The sequence below is a fragment of the Castor canadensis genome, chromosome 9, assembly GCF_047511655.1.
Source record: "Castor canadensis chromosome 9, mCasCan1.hap1v2, whole genome shotgun sequence".
NCBI classification, from domain to species: Eukaryota; Metazoa; Chordata; class Mammalia; order Rodentia; family Castoridae; genus Castor; species Castor canadensis.
In genome coordinates, this window is record NC_133394.1 from 78,508,905 (window position 1) to 78,530,545 (window position 21,641).

The 21,641-nt window shown below is 36.1% G+C and overlaps 1 protein-coding gene across 3 annotated transcripts in view; it reads left to right on the forward strand.

Moving 5' to 3' along the window:
* Pdgfc (platelet derived growth factor C) overlaps positions 1–18,150 on the forward strand; it is a 186,056-nt gene extending 167,906 nt beyond the window's left edge. For all 3 annotated transcript variants that reach the window (XM_074041760.1, XM_020187124.2, XM_074041761.1), the window contains 3 exons: positions 6,815–7,022; positions 11,750–11,967; positions 16,608–18,150. In XM_074041760.1, the coding sequence (XP_073897861.1) occupies positions 6,815–7,022; positions 11,750–11,967; positions 16,608–16,724 (543 nt within the window). In that variant the 3' untranslated portion in view covers positions 16,725–18,150. The remainder of the gene's footprint in view (positions 1–6,814; positions 7,023–11,749; positions 11,968–16,607) is intronic.
* Positions 18,151–21,641: the final 3,491 nt, after the last annotated feature.

The following is a 21,641-nucleotide window of genomic DNA, read 5'->3' on the forward strand; positions in this document are numbered from 1 at the left end:
CTAAGGAAATGACAAGCTGTGTTTTTTCAAAGATCAGCAACTCTATATTGTGAAAGTATAAGCAGTTCAGATTGTACTATCCCAAATAGGTTGGCAGCTCTTCTACAAAAGAGAAAAATTGAATATAGATGCATAAAACAAATATTATAAAGCCATAATAAAGTATGGGACACTAAAATACTGACTTTGAAAAGTCACACTAGAGAAGTCAATAAGGAAACCAACTTTTGCAGCCAGACTTGTCTTGATCTCATCACACTGACGAGTATCTTACAACTTTTGCTGTGTCTAACCTCAGAGGCTGCCACATTCTTTTCAATAATAAAAGTGGAAATATGGTTGTTTTTCTGTTATCTGTTCCTACCAAGTTCACATTTTATGATCCACACTCACCAGGATTTGTGTGATTTATTTGGTTACTTATGTGATTCATAATAGCAAATTCTCCTTTTGGCTTTGTTTTGGCAAGAGAAAAATCTTCTAGGATGCAGGACACATGGCTCGGAAAAGGTGAGGTTCAAAGGGACAAAGCTTTTGGAATATTCTGTTCCCAGTACTCACCTCACAAGTTTTTTTTTTATTTATTTTATTATTCATATGTGCATACAAGGCTTGGGTCATTTCTCCCCCCTGCCCCCACCCCCTCCCTTACCACCCAGTCTGCCCCCTCCCTCTCCCCCCCACCCCCTCAATACCCAGCAGAAACTATTTTGCCTATATCTCTAATTTTGTTGAAGAGAGAGTATAAGCAATAATAGGAAGGAACAAGGGTTTTTGCTGGTTGAGATAAGGATAGCTATACAGGGAGTTGACTCACATTAATTTCCTGTGCATGTGTTACACCTTCTAGGCTAATTCTTTTTGATCTCACCTTTTCTCTAGTTCCTGGTCCCCTTTTCCTATTGGCCTCAGTTGCTTTTAAGGTATCTGCTTTAGTTTCTCTGCGTTAAGGGCAACAAATGCTAGCTAATTTTTTAGGTGTCTTACCTATCCTCACCCCTCCCTTGTGTGCTCTCGTTTTTATCATGTGCTCAAAGTCCAATCCCATTGTGTGTTTGCCCTTGATCTAATGTCCACATATGAGGGAGAACATAAGATTTTTGGTCTTTTGGGCCAGGCTAACCTCACTCAGAATGATGTTCTCCAATTCCATCCATTTACCAGCGAATGATAACATTTCGTTCTATCTGGCTGCGATATCTGTCACCCCATTGATTGCCAGGGTTGATTCGGCTGATCTGGCTGGCTAGGCGGGTGTCCCCTTCCTCCCTCACCGCTCCATGTGCGTCCCTCCAGAAGCTGCGTGCTCGGTGGAAAAGGACGACCATCCCCGATAGAGGAGGACCGAACCGTTCTTCCATCAAGGGTATACAAGTAGCTGCGCTCCCCTGCTAGAACCTCCAAACAAGCTCTCACAAGTTTTTAATAAATGTTTGTTAGGTGATTTGATGGACAGCGTATAATAATAATAATAACCTTTGTTTGCTACTACACTAGTTAATAAATTAAAAAGCTGAGTACAATATATTAATTTCCTAGGGCTACTTAAGAAACTTCCACAGAATGGGTAGCTTATACTACAGAAATTTGTTTTCTGAGAAGTTTAGGATCAAACTTCTCACATCAGATGTTTGGGATCAAACTTTCTATTAATCGTCTTGTAGATGCTGGTCTTCCTGTCTCAGAAGGACCCAGGACCTCAGGCTGGTAAGAAAGTGCTCTGCCACTGGTCTACATCCCCAAATTAAATGACTTCTAATAAAGATCCCAATCATATTGGTTTAGGATCCACCATAATGACCTTATTTCAACTTAATTTCTTTTAAGACTCAATCTCCAAATACAGGCAGATTCTGAGATTGGGGGTGGGACTGGGACTTATATATGGGAATTGTGGGTGGGTACAGTTCATCCTAGAACACAGGGTGTATCTGTATACATATGAATGTTTTTTATATTAATTCTCTAAGCAGGGACTTTTTTCCTTCTGGCTTTTAAGATCACACAGATTCTAGTCACAAACTAGAAATGCCTTTCTAAGATATTTGAATTTTTCAAGGGCAGAGTAAACTTGAATGTGCTCAACATACAGCTATATGAACTGTTAGTTATACTCTAGGGCAGTGTTTCCCAACACTCACTAATAATCTAATGCAATAGAGAAGACTGAAAAGAGGAAAAACACACAAATAGAGAGAGAGAATGAGAAAACACTAAGCATCATCACAATCTTACTATGTAGTACCCTGTAATTCTGTTGAATCTGCGTTGGACCCTCTCATATCTGACATACAGATCTTCACACTTAAAACTTAAAAAGACAGGAGTGTAAAAAAGGTCATGTAAATAAATAAATATTGAAAAGAAAATAGAAAGTCACTTAACTGAGGTGCTGTGTTTTACAGAGGAGAAAATTGAGGCACAGTGAGGTTACAGTGTTGACCCGTCTCTTTCCTAAATGCAACCAGCTGCAGAATGTGGATTCAGGCTCCTTGCCTTCTGATCAGAGCTCTTTGCATATCTCATGTTAGCTTTCAGAGCAGCTTATCCTTAGAATGTAAAAGACTTCCTTCTGTATAAGAAAAACCCCATGTACTTTAGAAATGCATTGTTTGACAGAATACTTCATTGCATGAATGTATCAAGTCTCTTTTCTGCTCTTGGATGATGTATCCTTACAAAGTAATACACTTGAAAGGACTTAGGGGAAAGATCACCACTTGGTGTCACCGCTGCTGAGGTCAAAGAGCAGAAGCACTGTTCTCTGGCTTACTGACATGACATGTTTTTTTGTCATTCATATCATAGAACAAGAGGAAACTCTGCTTTCCAGTGTTGTACATTGTCATCCACTAAATTGTCTGAAAGGAACTCATAACTTAAAAGAAATAGGATGTAGGGAATATGAAAATCCAACTCAATGCATATGCTTAGTGACTTAGCATCCTAATTAAAAAGTTATCTTAATTATCAAAGTTTTCTTAGAATTTTCTATGCACTATATGGAGGGGAGAAGCTGTTAGTCTGTACTAAACAGTAACATTTTGTAAAAGGAAAATAAAAACTTTAAAAATTACAGTGCACTTTTTCCTCTGACTTTTTTCCATTGCCCCCACCACACTCCCACACCTAGTCCCTATAACCCACTTGGAAAAGCAGAACTTGCAGAATTAAGGGCTTGACTGTTTCTTGAACCCATGGGTGGTGACAGTCCCCTGAAGACAATTACATAGAAGCACCACTTCCTCTGTCCTGCCTGAGGATCACTTCTTTTTTGTCTGGGGGCAGTGGTGCTAATTCTCCTTACTGGTTGTTTGTTTGTTTGGTGGGAGAAGAGATTGGTGGAACATCTTTTAAATTTTAACTTATTTTAATCTAAATATTTAAAAGTTGGAGGTTTTCACATCAACAGATATATACATGCATATGTATGTATGCAACATGCCTTTCCTTACCTTGAGGGAACTGATAGACTGATACTTCATTGAACCCAAGATTAGAAGTATTTTTTGTTTCTTTCTTTTATATTAACATTGTGGACTTTATCTCCACAGTATTGATCTAGTTGTATTGTTTTATTGCCTCAAAAGGAAAACTATTCAGACTTGGAAACAAACCAAACCAACTCATTGCTGGATAATAGGATAACTACATATAGGCTAAAAAAATTATTTAATGCCTAAAACATACATCTGCAATCTGACACCTTTAGTTGATAATGTATACTTTTTGTATGATTCTTGTAGCAGCCATTTTCTTTCTGTGTATAGACTGTAAAGTTTCTGTATACTTTATGTCATCATTATCATAAGAAATGTTCAGTTATCATTCAAGAAGTACTGACCTCTTAACTGTTACTTCCTAAAAATATATACATTTTGTCTTAGATTTTAAAAATTTGCAAAACAATATTGCATTAACCTTTTCATATTCTATATCTAATAGATATAAACCAGTTGATTAAACTGAAAATGAAAACTTTTGTTAGGTTGTTGATTATTTACGTTTGCAATAAATCATTTTATACTCTCTACCAAAGCAAGTTTGTGTTCCATGGACAATTACAAAAAAAAAAAAAAAGAAATCATTGAGTAAATAAAAACATTAAATTTAGTTCAACAATCTAACTGGTGGAGCAAATGAACAAAATCATTGGAAAAGATCTATTTTAGCCAGATCCTAGACATTATTGAAATTAGACCTTTAAAATAAGAATGAAATCATTGTTGGCCCAAGGCAGCCACATACATTTCAGCTGATCATGCTCTCTTAGAACATCCCTTGGTGGTGGTGGCCATGGGTATTACTGCTGTACCCACAAAGCACTGAGTCCCAGCAAGGGCTTTCCCTGCCCACAAGAAGGGGCTCCTTTTTTCAGCTTACAGAGCAGATTCTGCTCCTCAAGCCAGGTGCCCATAGGCAATGCACAGAGTTGTTTTCAAATGGCCACAGCTGAGATAAGCGGTACAGCAATGACCCTGCTGTTGTGGATGGCTTCATGGATGAATGGTATTTTAAAAGACCATTATAAATGGTAAAGATTTATTATGTGGATCAACGGGAGGGAGAGAGTTTTGCACATGGGGGATGAGGGCAGCACTTAGCATAGGTGGAGGCACAAATTTGATGAATATGACATGTGTGGTAGTTAGTGAAGAGTCTGGATTGATGGGAACAAAATGTGCATGTCTCCGATGAGTAGGGGATTAGATGGGAAGGTAAGCGGAGGTGAGATTGTGGGGGCCAGGATGCCGGGTAAGGAATTTGGATTTCATCTTCCAGATGAGAAAGCCCACAGGCATTTATCCACATTCATCATAAGGTCAGTGATGTCTTAATTTAGATTAACCCGAGGTTTTGCAGCGCAGAGTAGAAGAGCAAAGAGTGAAAGCGAGGAGACAAGGTTGGAAGCAGGAACATAGGCGTGTGCATTTTAGTTTCCCGTCTAGGAGCCCAGTAATGAGAATGAGAAGGAAGAGCTGCTGTGATGAGTTTTATGATAATAAATGTCATTGTTTTCATCTGATTTCCAAAAGAAAACCATGGTTATTATAGAAACTGTTGGAAAAAAAATTGGGATATGGATAGAGAATGAAAATGATCCATTCCCATTTAAGCCATAAAGGAGCTCTCTCAACTGTTAAAGGCACTTTTAATTTTTTGTTGTGTTTCAGTGTGTGCCTATTGGAATCATGAGATATTAAAATTTTTATGTAGCTTGCTTTTTCATCATCTCTTGTTAATAATTTTGAATAACAGCCTACTGTTCCATTTTTGATGCAGTATAAAATAAACTATTTCATTATTACAAATTTATATTTCCCCAGCTTTTTGTTCTTATAAATGCTACTATAAAGGAACATCAATCAACATAAATGCTTTATTTATACTCTTCTTCCCTTATTTATTTAAATAAATGGCTTTGTTTTTATTGATAAGGTGCCTTGTTCATGTATATATTTTTGCCTGTTTCAATTTTAACTCTAATCTGCTATTCCCCACATGTGGTTCACATTAACAATTGAGAAGAAGGGTGATTGTTACCGATTTTTAAACACTCCAGATAAAGACTAGTAAATTTTTCCCACCTTTATTGAAATCACTGTCATATTTTGTTACTTGCTATTTAGTTTGATGATGTTTAAATCCAGCCCCCCATACATGGGCATGTAGGTTGCTTCCAGTGCTTTGTTTGAAAGAATGATAGGATAATGTATAGCTCACTGTACCCCGAGTCCTGAGTGAGAGCAATGATAGGACAGTATCACCCTCACTCCTGCAAGCAGATTTGGTTCCTCACCACCTCAGCAATCCATTTCTGAGTTCTTCTAATCTCATTTACATGAAATATTATTACCCTTTTATACGTGAAATAAGTCTCGCTTTGTTTCATATGAATTTTTATATATATATATTCTGGATACTAATCCTGTGACAACCATATAGTTTGTCAAGTTGCTCTCCCAATGTGCCTCATGTCTCTAAATCTTGTTTGTTAAATTTTTATGTTAAGATATACTGCAAGCAAATTTTTTAGGCTGATCTCATGATGTGGGTGTTTTCTATCTTGATTAACAAGTTCCTTTCCAGTGTCAAAGATTTTTTACCTACATTTTGTTCTCAGAGCCTCACACTTTCTTTCTATGTAAGCACTCTACTACTTAAGTCATGACCCTAGCCCTTTTCACTTTAGTTTACTTTTCAAGTTGGGTTTTACATTTTTGCCCAGGCTGGCCTTGGACAGTGATCCTCCTACCTCTGCCTCTGTGTAGCTCAAATTATAGACGTTTACCACCACGCCAACTTTGTTTGTTGAGACAGGGTCTCACAAACTTTTGCCCTTATTGCTTCTAACCATGATCTTCTTATTTCTGCCACCTACATATCGGATTACAGGCATGTATCATCAAGCCCTACCCTATATTAAACTTTTAACTCATATGTCATGAACTTATATAGGTACCAGGCTATTTTCTAAGTTGGCAAAAATGGAAAACAAAATAAAAGTTAGCAAACTGCATTATTGCTTCCTTCTTAAGTCTATAATTGAACGGTTGAGGTATTTTCAATTCTTTATGTAAGTGAAAGATATCCACCATGATTTACTGTAATAGAAACTGGTATCTTTCTTGTTCTTTAGAACATCTATCAGAATCCAGCTGTATGAAGTCTTTGCAAAGTAACTACTTCTAACTTGGATTAAATGTTGCTTCAATTCCCATGTGTTTTCAGCCTTAGTCTCCACTTGGTGAATAACTGGAGGAGTACATTGTCATTTTTAAAGCATTTAACAGAGAATCTGTTTTACTTTCAGCAAGTCACAGAAGCTGTGAGCCCTTCAGTACTGCCCCCTTCAGCTTTGCCACTGGACCTGCTTAATAACGCTGTTACTGCCTTTAGTACCTTGGAAGATCTTATTCGGTACCTCGAGCCTGATAGATGGCAGCTGGACTTGGAAGATCTGTATAGGCCAACCTGGCAACTCCTTGGCAAGGCTTTTGTTTTTGGAAGAAAATCCAGAGGTAAGTTCCCTGTATAGATTAGAACATCATTAACTTTCTTAGCAGCTAATGTTTCAGATCCTTAAAGGGAGAGTTTAACATTCAAAAAATCCATTTTCTTATCATTTAAACAGAATTACTTATTAAAGAAAAATATAGGTTGAAGGAATCAATTATAACCCAGGTTTGGAAAATTATAGCAGAGCAGAATTACTTATTAAATAAGAATATTGATCTAAAGAATCAATTATAACCCAGGTTTGGAAAATTACAAGAGATATGTCTGCTAAAAATTCCTGTCATTTCTTATCTTCTAAAATATCATTCTGATGAAGTAGCCCATTCCTTTTCACAAGAATCATTGCTTACTACAGTCTACATTTGGAGCACATTATTTCAAGATTCAAAAGAAATAATTGTAGCTGCAAAGCCAGGTCTACAAAAGGGGAATACTCTATAAAAATCATTATTATATCTCCTCAGGTCAGGGTTATATCCATTTACATTGCCTGAGCAATAATAATATATGGAAAGTAGCAATGGACCAACATAAAATATGATTAGAAGTTTCCAAGGTAGGACTCATAGCAAGAAATCAATAATTTAAAGGAAAGCACACCATGAGATTTTTTTTTTTCTGTGTAAATTTGCTTTAGAAATGATCATTTTGACCAAATGGGCAGATCACCTTGTGAGAATGAAAGTGCTGATAACTAAACCTCATTCCACATCATCAAAAAAGTAGAAATAATGTTAACTGAGTTCTCTATAAGATTAGCAAAATTTCCTAATAACGTTAGAATTGGGATGCATCCATATCAGACACAAATGAAAATGTAATGGAAGTAACTGGATAATTATAATTATAATGCATTCAAAAAATCTGTTTCAGTCTGTCAGAAACATTGAAATCCATCCAAGGGTCACTTTAGAAAATGGAGTGACAGTCTGGAGAATTTATGTGGAAGAAGGAACAAAGTGTAGGTACTTTGAGCCATTCACAGAGGCAAATTGCAGCAGACTTGTTCTAAATCTTGACAGAAAGAAATCTGATTCCCGCCCTTTCTTACGCTGATTTGCAGCCTTGTTGGATCATGAGCATCTCAGCAGGGTCATGTTCAGACTTGCCCAATTGTGGTATTTTTCTGTGCCAACAGACGTGGTTTCCTTTTGGCAAAATTTGAAATCTGTGTTCAAGTGGATGAGCAGCCGAATCCTGTCCAGATGTTGAACACTGTTACATATTTATAAGATTCGTCCTTGATGATGAATAACTTGATGGCTAACATACCAGCAGCACTTCCCTGCCCTCCCACTTAGGAACAGGAAGATGCAGATCTGCAGGAGTAGCTGAAACACCCATGAATAGGGCCCTTGTTAGCAAATGCGAAGTAGATTATCATGTGAGAAGCAGGGAGTGAAATGGGTTCTAAGCTCAGATCTAAGTTTTAGACATCTGATTTCTGGATTCCAGCCTAAAATCCTCCTTTCTAGCCTTGCTTTTATGCTGAATCTGTATGCCTGCTGCTCAAAAATTTGGCCAGAGGCTAGCATGTATTTAAAAGCATCCAACTCTGAACCATATCTTTCAAGTATTCATTTAACACCTTCAAAATTGAAGCCCTTAGCATTTTGCCAAAAACTATTAACTTTTTAAGCACACAGTAAGTGTGAGAAAAGCAGTGTATATTTTTGGAACTTTACATAAACTAAAATGCAGGTGTGGGATAACATCTATATAGACAAAACCAACTCCCCTCACAAAGGAACAAGGAGTAAAACTTTTAAAAGCTTCTAATTAGACATGAAAATAGATTTTCCGTAGAATAAACATATCACAATGTTACCACATTCATTTTAGAAAGACCACCCTCAGACTGCATTATGGTAATACAATATCCTTGGATTGCATATCTTAAAAGAATGAACAACTAACAAAGTAAAATGTGGCCATAATTTTGTGTCAGTATTATCTTTCTTGGTAAGCATCACAGTGTTGATGAAATTAGTAATAAGATCACAATGACTTTGATTGGTGATGTTTCAATCTTTATTCTTTAAAAAGGCAAACTAGCACATGTACTATCTCAGGATGTAATTAGGAAAAATAAAAAGAATCCGAGGCTGGATTTTACTTCACAAACATTTTATGGAAGCAAACTGCCTTAATACTGTAGTTAAGCTATTAAAAATATGCCTTCAGGCATAATGTCCTTTTTTTCTATTCTTCCCTCCCTCCTTCCATCTTTCCTTCCTTCCTTCCTTCTTTCCTTCCTTCCTTGTCTCTTTCTTTTCTTTACTCCTGGAAATTCTGCAGAATATATGGAGATTTTCTGATACAAGATTATGGTCCCATAACTTGTTTTAATAAGGCTTATATGAGTTTGAAGCCTTAGGAGTAGGAAGCATGACTTTAAAAGATGATGTGCAATTTAAATTCCTTAATTGTCTTTTCAGCCCAGTATGGTCTGCAGCCATGTGTTTCAGCTTCTTTTCTTTCTGTTTCTTCCTCTGGCTCAAAGTTTTCTTTCATATGTTGCTACTGCAGAAAAAAGAAAATAATGTACTTTCTAAGTCAGGCTTAACTAGTACTAAAAAAGAGGGGGGCTTTTGACTTCTGTGTCAAACATGATAAATGAGTGGAGTTAAGTTGAAAGCGTGTTTAAATTTTCACATTGTAGTAGGTATCAGAACGTAGTTCACTTGGGAAATCTATCTGGCCTTTATTGTGGTTAAGTAAACACTTTAAAGAGAACATGTGCACTCTCTTTTTCTAGTTTCTTGAAATAGGGTGTTTAAACTGGGGTGGGTGAATATCCTTTGAAAGCTAAGCGCTTCATTCACTTTGTGAAGATATATAAATCTTAAGTAGGCATTGAAAATTGTGGCAACCAGCTATTGTGTTTGTGCATAAGTTTTCTCCCTTCTCATCCAGATATTATGTTCTACAGAAAAGATCTAAGAAAAATCATATATGACTTTATCACTCAAATAGAAATGTACATATATGCTGTTAATTTAGCAAAATGAAGTTTAAGTAAAATATGTGACATCATCCCATTAATTTTGCTACAGATACATACTCTTTACGGAATATCTGAAAGAGTGAACTCATTTTCTTTGAGATATTTCACAAGAACATTTTCAGAAAAAAGGACATCATTGAGTGTTAAAACTGTGATTTTGATGGAGTTGGAAGCAAATTTTTCAGCTAACTACATTGTTGAAATGGATCCATTGATTTAGCCTTACCTTGGTGCTTTCCTATATTTCATCTAGTGTTTTGATCATATAGTTGACATATTTATAGTTTACAATTATATATGATTAGTTGTATAACATATTTCTGAAAAATATGAAAAATGTCCCCATTTGACAATTCAGAAAATATCACATATGTAAGTATAACAAAGCCAAGGAAACAAGCATTTGATTCTTAATGGGCTTCACATTTTAAAGTTATAAAATAGTAATGGTTGATTTTTACAATTGGATTTTCATAATGATTATTATTTAAAGTCATCTTTAACCCAGAAAATTCTTTCAATTTGTTTATACTAGTTTGAATAGTAGTGTAAAGATATTAACTGAATTCACTATGTTTTAGATAATTTTCCTAAATTTTTAAAAGAAAAACTTTGAGAGAAAAGCAAAAGAACCCTGAAGGAATATATGTGATCTGATTGAGGTACTTAAATTTCATTGGAATTGCTTTATTTGACTATTTCTAAGGGGAAAAAAAGCAGGCAGAGCCAAAAAGCAGAAATTAAAATTATATTAGAAACATTAGCCCCAATAATTAACTACTATCTGTGTGTTATGTATAAATTCATAATAAACATGAAGCTATTTTTTGTGATTTTCCTGCGATAGTATCATTTTGAAGTTAACAACAATGGTTCTTTGAGGATTTTCTACACCCATCTGATGAAAGGATATTTTGTTTGGTCTTCACAAGTATGTATTCTTTTAAAAAAGAAGTGCAGCATAGTTAACCAGCTTGCTAAAAAGGATAGAGACAGTGGTTAAAACCAGACACTTCTTCCATCTGTTACCAGGGGAACAGTAAATTTGAAGGGATCTATTTAGGCAAAATTTATAAATAGAAATTTTAGGGATTTAAAAATTCCTAATACATTTGAAACAGTGCTTTCTAACATCTCTCTCTTATAAAATGCATCAGTTTTCTCACTTAGGATCTACTTAGCTTTCTTTAAAAATACATTTTCTTCATTTTTTTTTATATTTTATGATCTTTATAGCCATAAAGATTATAAGAAGTCCTGCTAACGTGTTTTAATAAGTTGCTCTTCATTAATTGTATGGACCTGTAATCCTTTAAAAAAATTATGTTTACGTTTTAACCAAAGCATTCAGTCTTACATTTTATTCTTCACTCCAGTGCTCTCCTTGTCTGCTTTTTTACTAAGGTTAAAAGGTGTAGCTCTTATTCTCGCTATAAAGTTTCCTATTATAGTTCTCAACTGTTTTGTTGGCTCTGATCTTAATATTGCACAATGACATCTCTTTATTGGTCACTAAGTCATAATGAAGCTTTGTTTACTAGGAAATAGAAAGTCCAATTTGTGAGTTTTTAGAGCCTTACAATATAGTTAAAATAAGAAGGAATATTGTTTGGGTTATTGTTCATGAAAGAACTAGCATTCCTTATGAAAAGAGCTTAATAAAATGATTCTTGCTCAAAACACAAACATCTTATTTTTTCTTTGCTTTTTTATGCCATGTAGTGGTAGACCTGAACCTTCTAAAGGAGGAGGTAAGATTGTACAGCTGCACACCTCGTAACTTCTCAGTGTCCATAAGGGAAGAGCTAAAGAGAACAGATACCATTTTCTGGCCAGGTTGTCTCCTGGTTAAGCGCTGTGGAGGAAATTGTGCCTGCTGTCTGCACAGCTGCAATGAGTGTCAATGTGTCCCCAGCAAAGTCACTAAAAAGTACCATGAGGTAGGTAACCACTGTCTACCTGTTTTCCTTAGCTGCTTGGGTCTGACAGAAAAACAATGAATGTGAAATGGATTTGTTTGGAAAGATACAGCATTCTTGGGGGAAATAAGCAGGGTTTATAAATCGTTTGTGTTTCCACTTTTTTAAAATGAGAGCCTTTAGTTTTAAAATGCAGACATTAAAGATGTAGGAAGCTCAGTCTCTGATAGCATACCATACTGATCAGTGATGCTTTTACTTCTCTTTCAAAGGGAAATTTTAGGTAGAGAGGAAAATAAGTAAAACTCTTCAACATTCAAACTATTCAAAATATGACAGGAAAATATCATAAAGACATGCTTAAAGATAAAGCAGTGTCTATTTAGAGAAAAGGGATCTTTGACATTTGTTTTTATATCTGGCCCAATATGGACACATAAACCCCAAAAGTGCATATTCACAATTATGCCCATCTTGGTATCGTTCATATCAAACAGCATGTTCAGTGTTTTTTGGATTCTTCACCCTCTCACCTTTTTTTCTCTGGAATCAGAGAAAATATAAAATGAAATGTCAGTAGTCATTACTTTTTTAGAGCCTTGGGAACCAAAGAATTTACACACTCAAACCTTTCTTTATTGGAGTTGGGCGTGATGGTTCATCCTTGCAGTCCCAACTGCTAGGAGACTGAAAAAAAAGGATCACTTAGGCCCAAGAGTTTAAGCCCCTCATCTCAAAACAAAAAGTATAACAATTTTTATGTGTGCTGCATTATTCTCAGTCGTATCCCACATTCTCTGGCAGCACCAGGTAGTTTAAATGTATCGACATGATCCTTCCTCAAGGAAGATTCCTAAATTCACTTCCATATGACTTTCTTTCATTATTTTTAATTTTTGTACCACATAAAACAATACAAATATGTGCTTAGTAAAAATGATTTTTCATGTATGTAAAGACATCAGTGAAATCCTTGGATTTTAGATAATTTATACATTTCAGTTTCACAAACTGCACTTTTTATTACATGGTCTTTCTGCCCTTCACTGATGCTGTGATCGTGGATGGGAGAGTCAGGGAGGGGAGAGCAGTGTATTCCAAAAGACAGTGGACTCTGTTTCCATCTAAGTTCTATCATGATCTGACTGTAACTGTCATCAGGATACATAGACTCTGTAAAATATAATATCTCAAATTTTTCCTAGCTGTCTTATTCCATGACCGTTACTGGATGGGAGTCTTTTTGAGTATTAAAAAAATGGAGCTATTTACTGTCATTAATCATGTTCTACATTAATGTCCACACTACCTGCTTCTGAAGGTCCCTGTGTTGAGAACGAAACCTCTACTCCAGGTTCAGGCAGACAGTCGGTTATGATGATCACAGTGAATTCCCACAGCCCCAGCCTCACTGCCACCCCATCAGCTGGGATCTAATCAGGAAGAAAAATTTGGTGTGGTAGTTCTCAAGACAGTATTAAAATGAAAATGCCCCAAAGGCTGGTCAGATGTTAGAGTCACCCAGTATGACATAAAAGGAGTTTAATCATGAACTACACTGATCTTTTCCCACCTAAAATGATTGAACTTTCTATTTGCTTAAGGTAGGTACTTGGTAAACAGAGTGGATTTGGGTATCTGATTTAGCCAGCAAGTCTTGCATTCATGACCCCTGTTCTAAGAGCTATAAAAGCCAGACTTAACACTTTTTAAAACAAGTTTATCAGCTGGGTGCCAGTGGCTCAAATCTGTAATCCTAGCTACTTGGGATGCAGAGAACAAGAGGATCACTGTTGAAGGCAAGCCTGGGCAACATGTTAGTGAGATTTCATCTGAACCAATAGCTGAGTGCAGTGGCATGTGCCTGTCACCCAAAGCTACACTGGAGACTGAAATTTCCTCTGTCAGTTTAGTCTTTTACCTTTAAAGTTAGTCTCCCACAAAGTCTCAGGATATGGACAAAATGTAAACAAGTTCTTCGTTATAGTGTAACATGAATGGCCTCTAGTCCAATTCCCTATAGAGTCCTCATTTCCATCTGAGATCTCATGAGCCTACCCTCCATTGTCCACATTCCTGGTCTTCTGAGCTCTCACCAGAATCACCCAGTAATCTCTACTTATAGCACTGAAAGGCTTCTGTAGCTCACATCTCAAACATTTCTAAATTCCTTCCACAAATCAATTGTAAAGGCTTCTGAACTACACCGTCAGGCTGTCACAGTAACAGATACAAATTTTGGTATCAATTTTCCTGTGACAGAATGCCAGACATAAACAACTTAAAAGGAAGAAAGACTTATTTTGGCTTACATCATAGTGGGGAGGGTGTGGTAGAGCAGAGCAGCTCACATGATTGCAGTCAAGAATCAGAGAGAAAGATACAGGAAGGGACTAGAGGAAAATATATTCCCAATGACAAACCCCTGTCTTCCTCAGAAGGTAGACCCCATCTTCTAAAGTTTCCATCACCTCCCAAAATGTCACCACTAACTGTGAACTAAGTGTTTAGCACATGAGCCTCTTCAAACTAGAACAGAGTTCAGCTCAGGGCCTAACTTACCCCTCTGGACCACCCCTCAAAGTTTTGTGAGCTGTACCATTTTGTTGTTTATTCTCTGGTATAATGATTGACATTTTAAAAACCAAATTTTCCTCTTTTATATTATCAGGGACTTACTTATCATTTTTCAAGCCTAATTCTGTCTTCCAAAATTACAACTTTGAAAAATAATGAAAAGGGAAAACATTAATAATATCTCCTTTCATGGACAAGTATTTGTTATCCAGTTCTTTAAAAGTACTAGAATATTATGAAATTATTCTGTCATTTGTAAATCTCTACAAATATCAGCACACAATGTCGGGGACTTTTATTCCCCAAACACATCTTGGTAGAGCATGAGGATGAAAACAAGGTATGCAGCCTAGGCTAACTATTAGGATGGCAGATGACAACCTCTCTAACTTTACCTGTCATACATACTGTATGTTCTTGCTGAATGGGAAACATAGAGGTAGAGATAGGAATTATCACTGGCTATGCTAATACTGTGGGTTTTCCTTACTCAGCCTTGTTCAAGAAAGAGTTTATAGCAGGAGTGTAATAAGAAATAGAACTGGTCTCTTAAATTTAGTCAGTTTTATACCACCTCATTTACTCAATAACAGTAAGTCAGTACTGAAATGATATTCAGTATTCACTGGGTTAAGTTTTATATTAAAGTAATATAATCTTAGTAATTTTTGTCCTAGAATTGTGAAATGTAATCAATGGGAAAACCAATTTGAAAAGTTTACCATTTCTGATAGTTATTAGAAGATTTTTAAGTTTATCTCTCTAAATAACTAAAGTTTATCTCTGCTAAATAAGCAGAATCTATGATTAGAAGTCTTGAGTCTTTATAAAATTATTATCTAAGTTCTAATTTTCATTATTCTTATTTGGCCTAGGTACAAATGACAACTGTCTCTTAGTCTAAGTCTTTGCTCAATCATGTGTAAAATAGGGGTAATGATTATAAATTACTTCATGGGATTCTTGTGAATTAAAGTATGTAATAACATTATTTTTGTGCCTGGCACCCAGTAAGTATTCCAAAAATGTTAGCTAATTAACCTCTGATAGAGCCACATACTCCAAACGAGGTGTGCATTCTCTGGTTTTTCTTTTTATGTCTTCAAGTAGACCAGTCATAAGACTTGACTTGAGTCTTTGTGGATTACAAGAATGCTAGCTTTTCAAAGTTGTTTCATGAAGTTGTCTGTGTCAAACACAGAAAGCAGAGAAGTTAGACAATTTCATATTAATATATGCTTTGGTCTCTATTCATAATGCAAACAGCACAATTTTGAACCTTTATCATGTCTATGAGAAATAAACTGTACTTGAATAGGTAACCAGATCACACACATACTTCAAAAAATCTTTAACAGAATACACAGCTAGATTCCTTTGTCACAGTATTACAGGAAATGTTTAGTTTGGGTGTCTTCTTTGCTATATTTCCCTTAAGAATCTCAGCAATACTAACTGCAAATGCTCTCATTTAATAGAGGCATTATTGTTACGATTGCCAAACCTCCTTAGCACTGCACAGTAGGATCCAGCTGCACAAAGTTAGCTGTGACTGAGGCTGATGTCTATGAAGTACATCTAATCCAGCTCATCAAGTTTATAGAGGACTTGAAGTGTAGCCAAGAAATTAATGAGTGGCATAATTGAGCAAACTCAGCTGTGGACTGATCATGTTTCTTGCCACGCTATTCCTGAATTGAGTGAACTGCATGAAGTGTAAATATTTGCTCAGTGTGCGAATAAATGAATGAGAGGAAGAAGCTAACAAACATAAAAACAAATTGTGCATTAGTGGCTCTCCATAATACTTAAGGTGAAATTCTGTCTAGTGTAGTTACATAAGTAAAAAAAAAAAGTGATAGTGTGCTTCTAAATTGTTGGCATTAAAGTGTCTTTTCATTTATGAAATAATGATGAGAGCATATGGTTTGGGGGATGGGGAAAAGTTTACCTAATGTCTTCACTGGGAAACATTAAAATTTGTACATTCCTGTCAGGCCCCAAGGTTCTTTTCTGTTACTTGGATATGAAATCAAATATACAGACATTGATTTTTCAAGGAGGCTTACAATATTTCTTTACAGGTCCTTCAGTTGAGGCCAAAAATTGGAGTCAGGGGACTGCATAAATCACTCACCGACGTGGCCCTGGAGCACCACGAGGAGTGTGACTGCGTGTGTCGAGGGAATGTGGGAGGCTAGCTGCACCTCACCACCATCCCTTCCCTAGGACTGTCCAGCAGCTGCTGGTTGTTTTAGAGAACTTACACATTATCTCTAACCAAAACCTCGATTGTTGGCTTCAAAGACCTTCCATCTTTAGGATCCACAGCGTGTTCTGAAAGACAAGACACCAAATGGAGTTAAGAATTATGCAAGAGAGCTTTTGAGAAGAGGCCCAAAAGACAGGAGAACAAGTCTTCAAACATGGAAAAGTGAAATGTTTTAGATCACTAGCTAGTTAAGAGCTGCCATGTTCCTTTTCTACTACCTGCATTCTGTATTTTGAGTGTCTTGGTATGGCTTAGGTTAATGTCAGTTCAAGAAGAACCTGTAAAAGTGAACACCTGAGGTGCCCTGCTTAACTCTAAAGCTTCATGTTCTGGGCCTAAAATCACAGAAAATCTGGATTTTTTCCCCTTATATTTGCATATATATATATATAGATAGATAGATAGCTATGTCAGAATGCTCTGTGTTCTATAAACTTGGTTTTTAAAGAGGAACTATGTTGCTAGGAATTAAACTGGTCTTATGCTGATAGGAAAGACTGGATTTTCCATGCTTCTCATTAAAATTTCTGCCATGTAAAAGAAGAGAACTATATTCATGGTTTGGAAGAGGCAAACCTGAAAAGAAGAGTGGCCTTATCTTCACTTTATAAATTGGTTCATGTGTTTTATTGTGTACATTTTTATATTCTCCTTTTGACATTATAACTGTTGGCTTTTCTAATCTTGTTAAATATATCTATTTTTACCAAAGGTATTTAATACTCTTTTTTTATGGCAACCTAGATCAGTTATTTTTAGCTTATTAAATTTTTCTAAACGGAGTTGTTATAGCCAGAGGAACAAAGATGATATCAAAATACATGTATTTTCTTCTTGTATGGTGCTAGAGCTTAGATTAACCTAAAATATGGATGTGGGAAATCAATAGAATTGGTTAAGTCATGGATACCTTTTGAACATAATTAAATTATCATATCTTTCACCCTGCTGTTGAGATGCAAATAAAAAGCGACATAAGAAAAGTAGACATTCAGATTCACTCATTAGTAACTTAAACCTTCTGGAGGAAATATGAGCCTAGCTCAGAAGATCATAAAGCACCTTGATAAAATAGACTTGACAACTTCCTGACAAAGCATGCTGTGCTGTGGGAACACATCCTATTTATTGTGATGCTAGGGTTTTATTACCTTTAAACTCTGTTCCATACACTGATGGATATTTTTGTGTACAGAAGTATATCCTTCAACCAGTCCACTTATTATACTCTTCGGCAAATGAAAAGAAAATTGGTAAAATACTTTGCTTGTAAAATGCTTAATATTGAGCCTAGGCTATGTGGTGACTATTTGAATTAAAAATGTATTAAATCATCGAATAAAAGAATGTGGCTATTTGGGGGAGATACTGTGTGGTTTTGTGTGTGTGTGTGTGTGTGTGTGTGTATGTGTGTATGTGAGTGTGTCTTTGAGTTTGTGTGCCCATGCACAGGTTTCTGTACTGGACTCTGAGAAAATGAGAATGAAAAAGTTTTGTGTTGATTCAAAAGACAGGTAGAGCAGGGGCCATTTCTGTCAAGGTTCTTCTGCCTGCCTCATCTTCCCAATGTCTTTGAGCAGTGGTGTTCTTTTCTTCCGTGGTCTTAATAATGATTTCTGACCAATTACAGAGCATATGAGAGTTACATGTGATTTTGAAATGTGTGGTGATAGATTATATACTTACATGAAATCTGGAGGAAATCTCTGTGACCTGCTCTTGTCTTCATTTTTAACAACAACTACTAAGTGGAATATCAGCTGTAAGTTCATATGGGCTAATGTTTTGCATAGTACCCTTCAAGGCATGGCTCCTCACTTCCAGGTGTACATTTCCTGGGGACTGGCATCCTCACCACCTGGATTCTTCAGCTTGCCAGAGACATCCTGTGACTAACGCCATCCTGTCTGCAGACTGCGCTTCCATGCAGTCTCCTGTGCTTTCATTCCTTGCACTCCAGCCACACTTCCCACCACATAAAAGAATAAGTAAGCAAAATAAACATGTGTGTTCCAGCTCATCACCCTTACACTTGTAGTTTTGTCCCAACCCTATAAAGGCACAGCTTAACTATACTTCATGGAGAATGCAAAGTAGTTGGCAATTCCAGCTCTCACTAGCATGGAAAGGACTATGAGATATCGGAGTAAATGACCCGTTAACTGTTTTATGCAGTATTTCTAACCACTGATTGGGATACCTTCTTCCTTTGTATTTTTAAGTTATTTTTTGTTTCCTTATGAAATGTCAGTCAAAAGAAATTACCCTGTAAAGATAGGAATGCCAGTGAGTGAGTAGGATCAGTGGGACCAATTACTCATAGGTCTTACTATATATTTTACTAAAGTAAGCATAAAAATTAATGTGTTCATATCATGTGTGACTCCAATGTCTCAGAAGTCCAGGAAGTATTCTCTATAAGAACCACACACTCTTTTGGATGTCACCCATAGCTTAGAAGTTGTCCCTGAATGCGAACTGTCATGAGGCAGGAGTTCATGTCTCCACTTTTTATTTCTGCATCTCATTTCTACCTTCCCCTTCTCAGCTAATAATCCTTATGTGCATTTTGAAATGTACAAAGAACAAAGTAAAGACACCATGCTGACAATTATGCTTTCTTGGTTCAGTTGGCCTCAATGAATCACTTTATCCAGGTGCATTGACAGGCTCTTGATTTGGCTTAAGGAAGGTCAGAAAATACAAATTTCACATTTCATGCCATTCCCTTAACTCCAAAAGGATAATGTAATATCCTATCTCTTCTGATAATCTATCTAAATTATATATTATAAATGCAGTTGATATATGCCATCATCCTTTAGGTTCATAAGGAGTAAGAAAATTGAAAACATAGTAGATATCTTAGTTCAGGCTGCTGTAGTAATGCAACATTGCAATAAATTAACTGCTTCACATCTGTATTCCCCTCATGCTCCCTATGTGATCATCACTGGGTCTCATTGACATTGCCTTGCAGTCTCTCTCGCATTTGTCTCTACTTCTTTGCGTCTGAGGCTGTTGCTCTAATTTTGCCCCAATTGTGTCTTAACCCCATTATACTGCAACAGCCTACATTTTTTTCTATTCGTCCTGCCTTTAGTCTCACTACTTTCTGACCCATCCTCTGCACCACCAACAGCAGGATCTGTCAAGCAAATCTGATTGTGTAAACTGGGTGGAAATTTTCAAACTGGACTCCTCCACAAGATTACATTTTAATCTTTGTATGGCACAGAAAATCGTTCATAATCTCACTATTTACCAGTTGCTGTTCATTTTACACCATCAAGCCCAACACAGCCCCAGTGAATTCTTGTGGCTTCCTGAAAAATGCCAATATTCACTCACATCTCTGTGTGGGTGCATGCAGTGTTCTCTTTTGGAGTACTGTCCCCACCCTTACCTATCAATAACTTTCTGTTGCATCTCAGGCTAGAAGCCCCTTCTTCTACGAAGCTCTCTCTCCTGTCTTCCATTTAGCCCACAGCACAAGAATAGTTCAATTATAAACATTGTCAGGTTGTATTATAATTACTTGCCCTGGTTTTGATATCTCATTAGGCTCCTAGTCTAATAAAACTATTAGCAAGAATTATCTCCCTCTTCTTTCTCCAGTGCCTGGTTAAGCATTGAATCAAATTGGGTGCCAGTAAAAATATGTATCAATATATAAGTGAAATGAATATACAAATGAATTAAATGATTTTTTAATGTAGCACTCAATATGACATCAAAAACCCTGGAACTGCTAAATATTTCTGAACCTTGGCTACAAAATGAACGCATTAGTAAATGGACACTGGCTGCCTTTTAGTTTTAAACAGTCCAGTCTACTAGCTCTTTGGAGCACTTTTTGAAGTATTTAGAGCATGTGCACAAAAACATCTGTTCATAATATTGTGAGGGGATAAAATTATTTTTCTATTTAACAATGTCTTGAGACAATGTTTGCTTTTCTAGTTAGGGATTTTCCTACTAGTCGTACTTCAGACATTATTTCTTTTAAATTTGACATTCATGAATTCATTGATGTGCTATTCATATCTTAGATATGTGTACTATAGTTTGATTAAATATGTTAGCAGATAAAGCAATATTTAAAATGTGAACATGCAAACATCAGTGACTAATGATTTGTTATCTAATAATTTACCTATTTTGACTCATTAACCCTAAATCATGCAGTTCTGGCAAATATTCAATTTCCTTAAAATAACAGTATCCCCCAGATATCCATGCTACATCTGCCACTTTTGTACCACTGTTCCTTCACTAACCTGACTCAATCACTTCCTCCTGAGCTACCACAATGTTAATTACACCTTTTGTACACCACCTCTGAAAGCATTTAGATACAGAACTATCCCACATTCAATTTCTTTCATACTAAGCCATTACAACAAACCTTACCAGTATAAATCTGTATGAAATTTAAAACTAAGATTTTTCCTTTTATGGGAAGTATATATTTTAAGATTTATAATTAAAACATTTGTAAAGTTATGTATGCAATTCCAGGTGACTCTTTTATAGAAATTGATAAGCCGATCTTGATATTCATACAGAAATGGAAGAAAACCAGAATAGACAAGAAATCTTGAAAAAGGAATATAAAGGACTCAAATTCCCAACTCCAGAACCTTCTGCAAAGCCATAGAAGTATGTTAGTAGTGTTAGACACACAAATCCATTGAGCAGAATTGAGAATCCAGAAATAAAATCTTATGTTTTTGTTCAATTGATTTTTGACAAGAGAGCCAGAACAATTGAAAAACAGATGAAAGAATAGACCTTCCAATAAGTGGTGTGAAGACAACTAGACATCCATATGCAAAAGAATGAA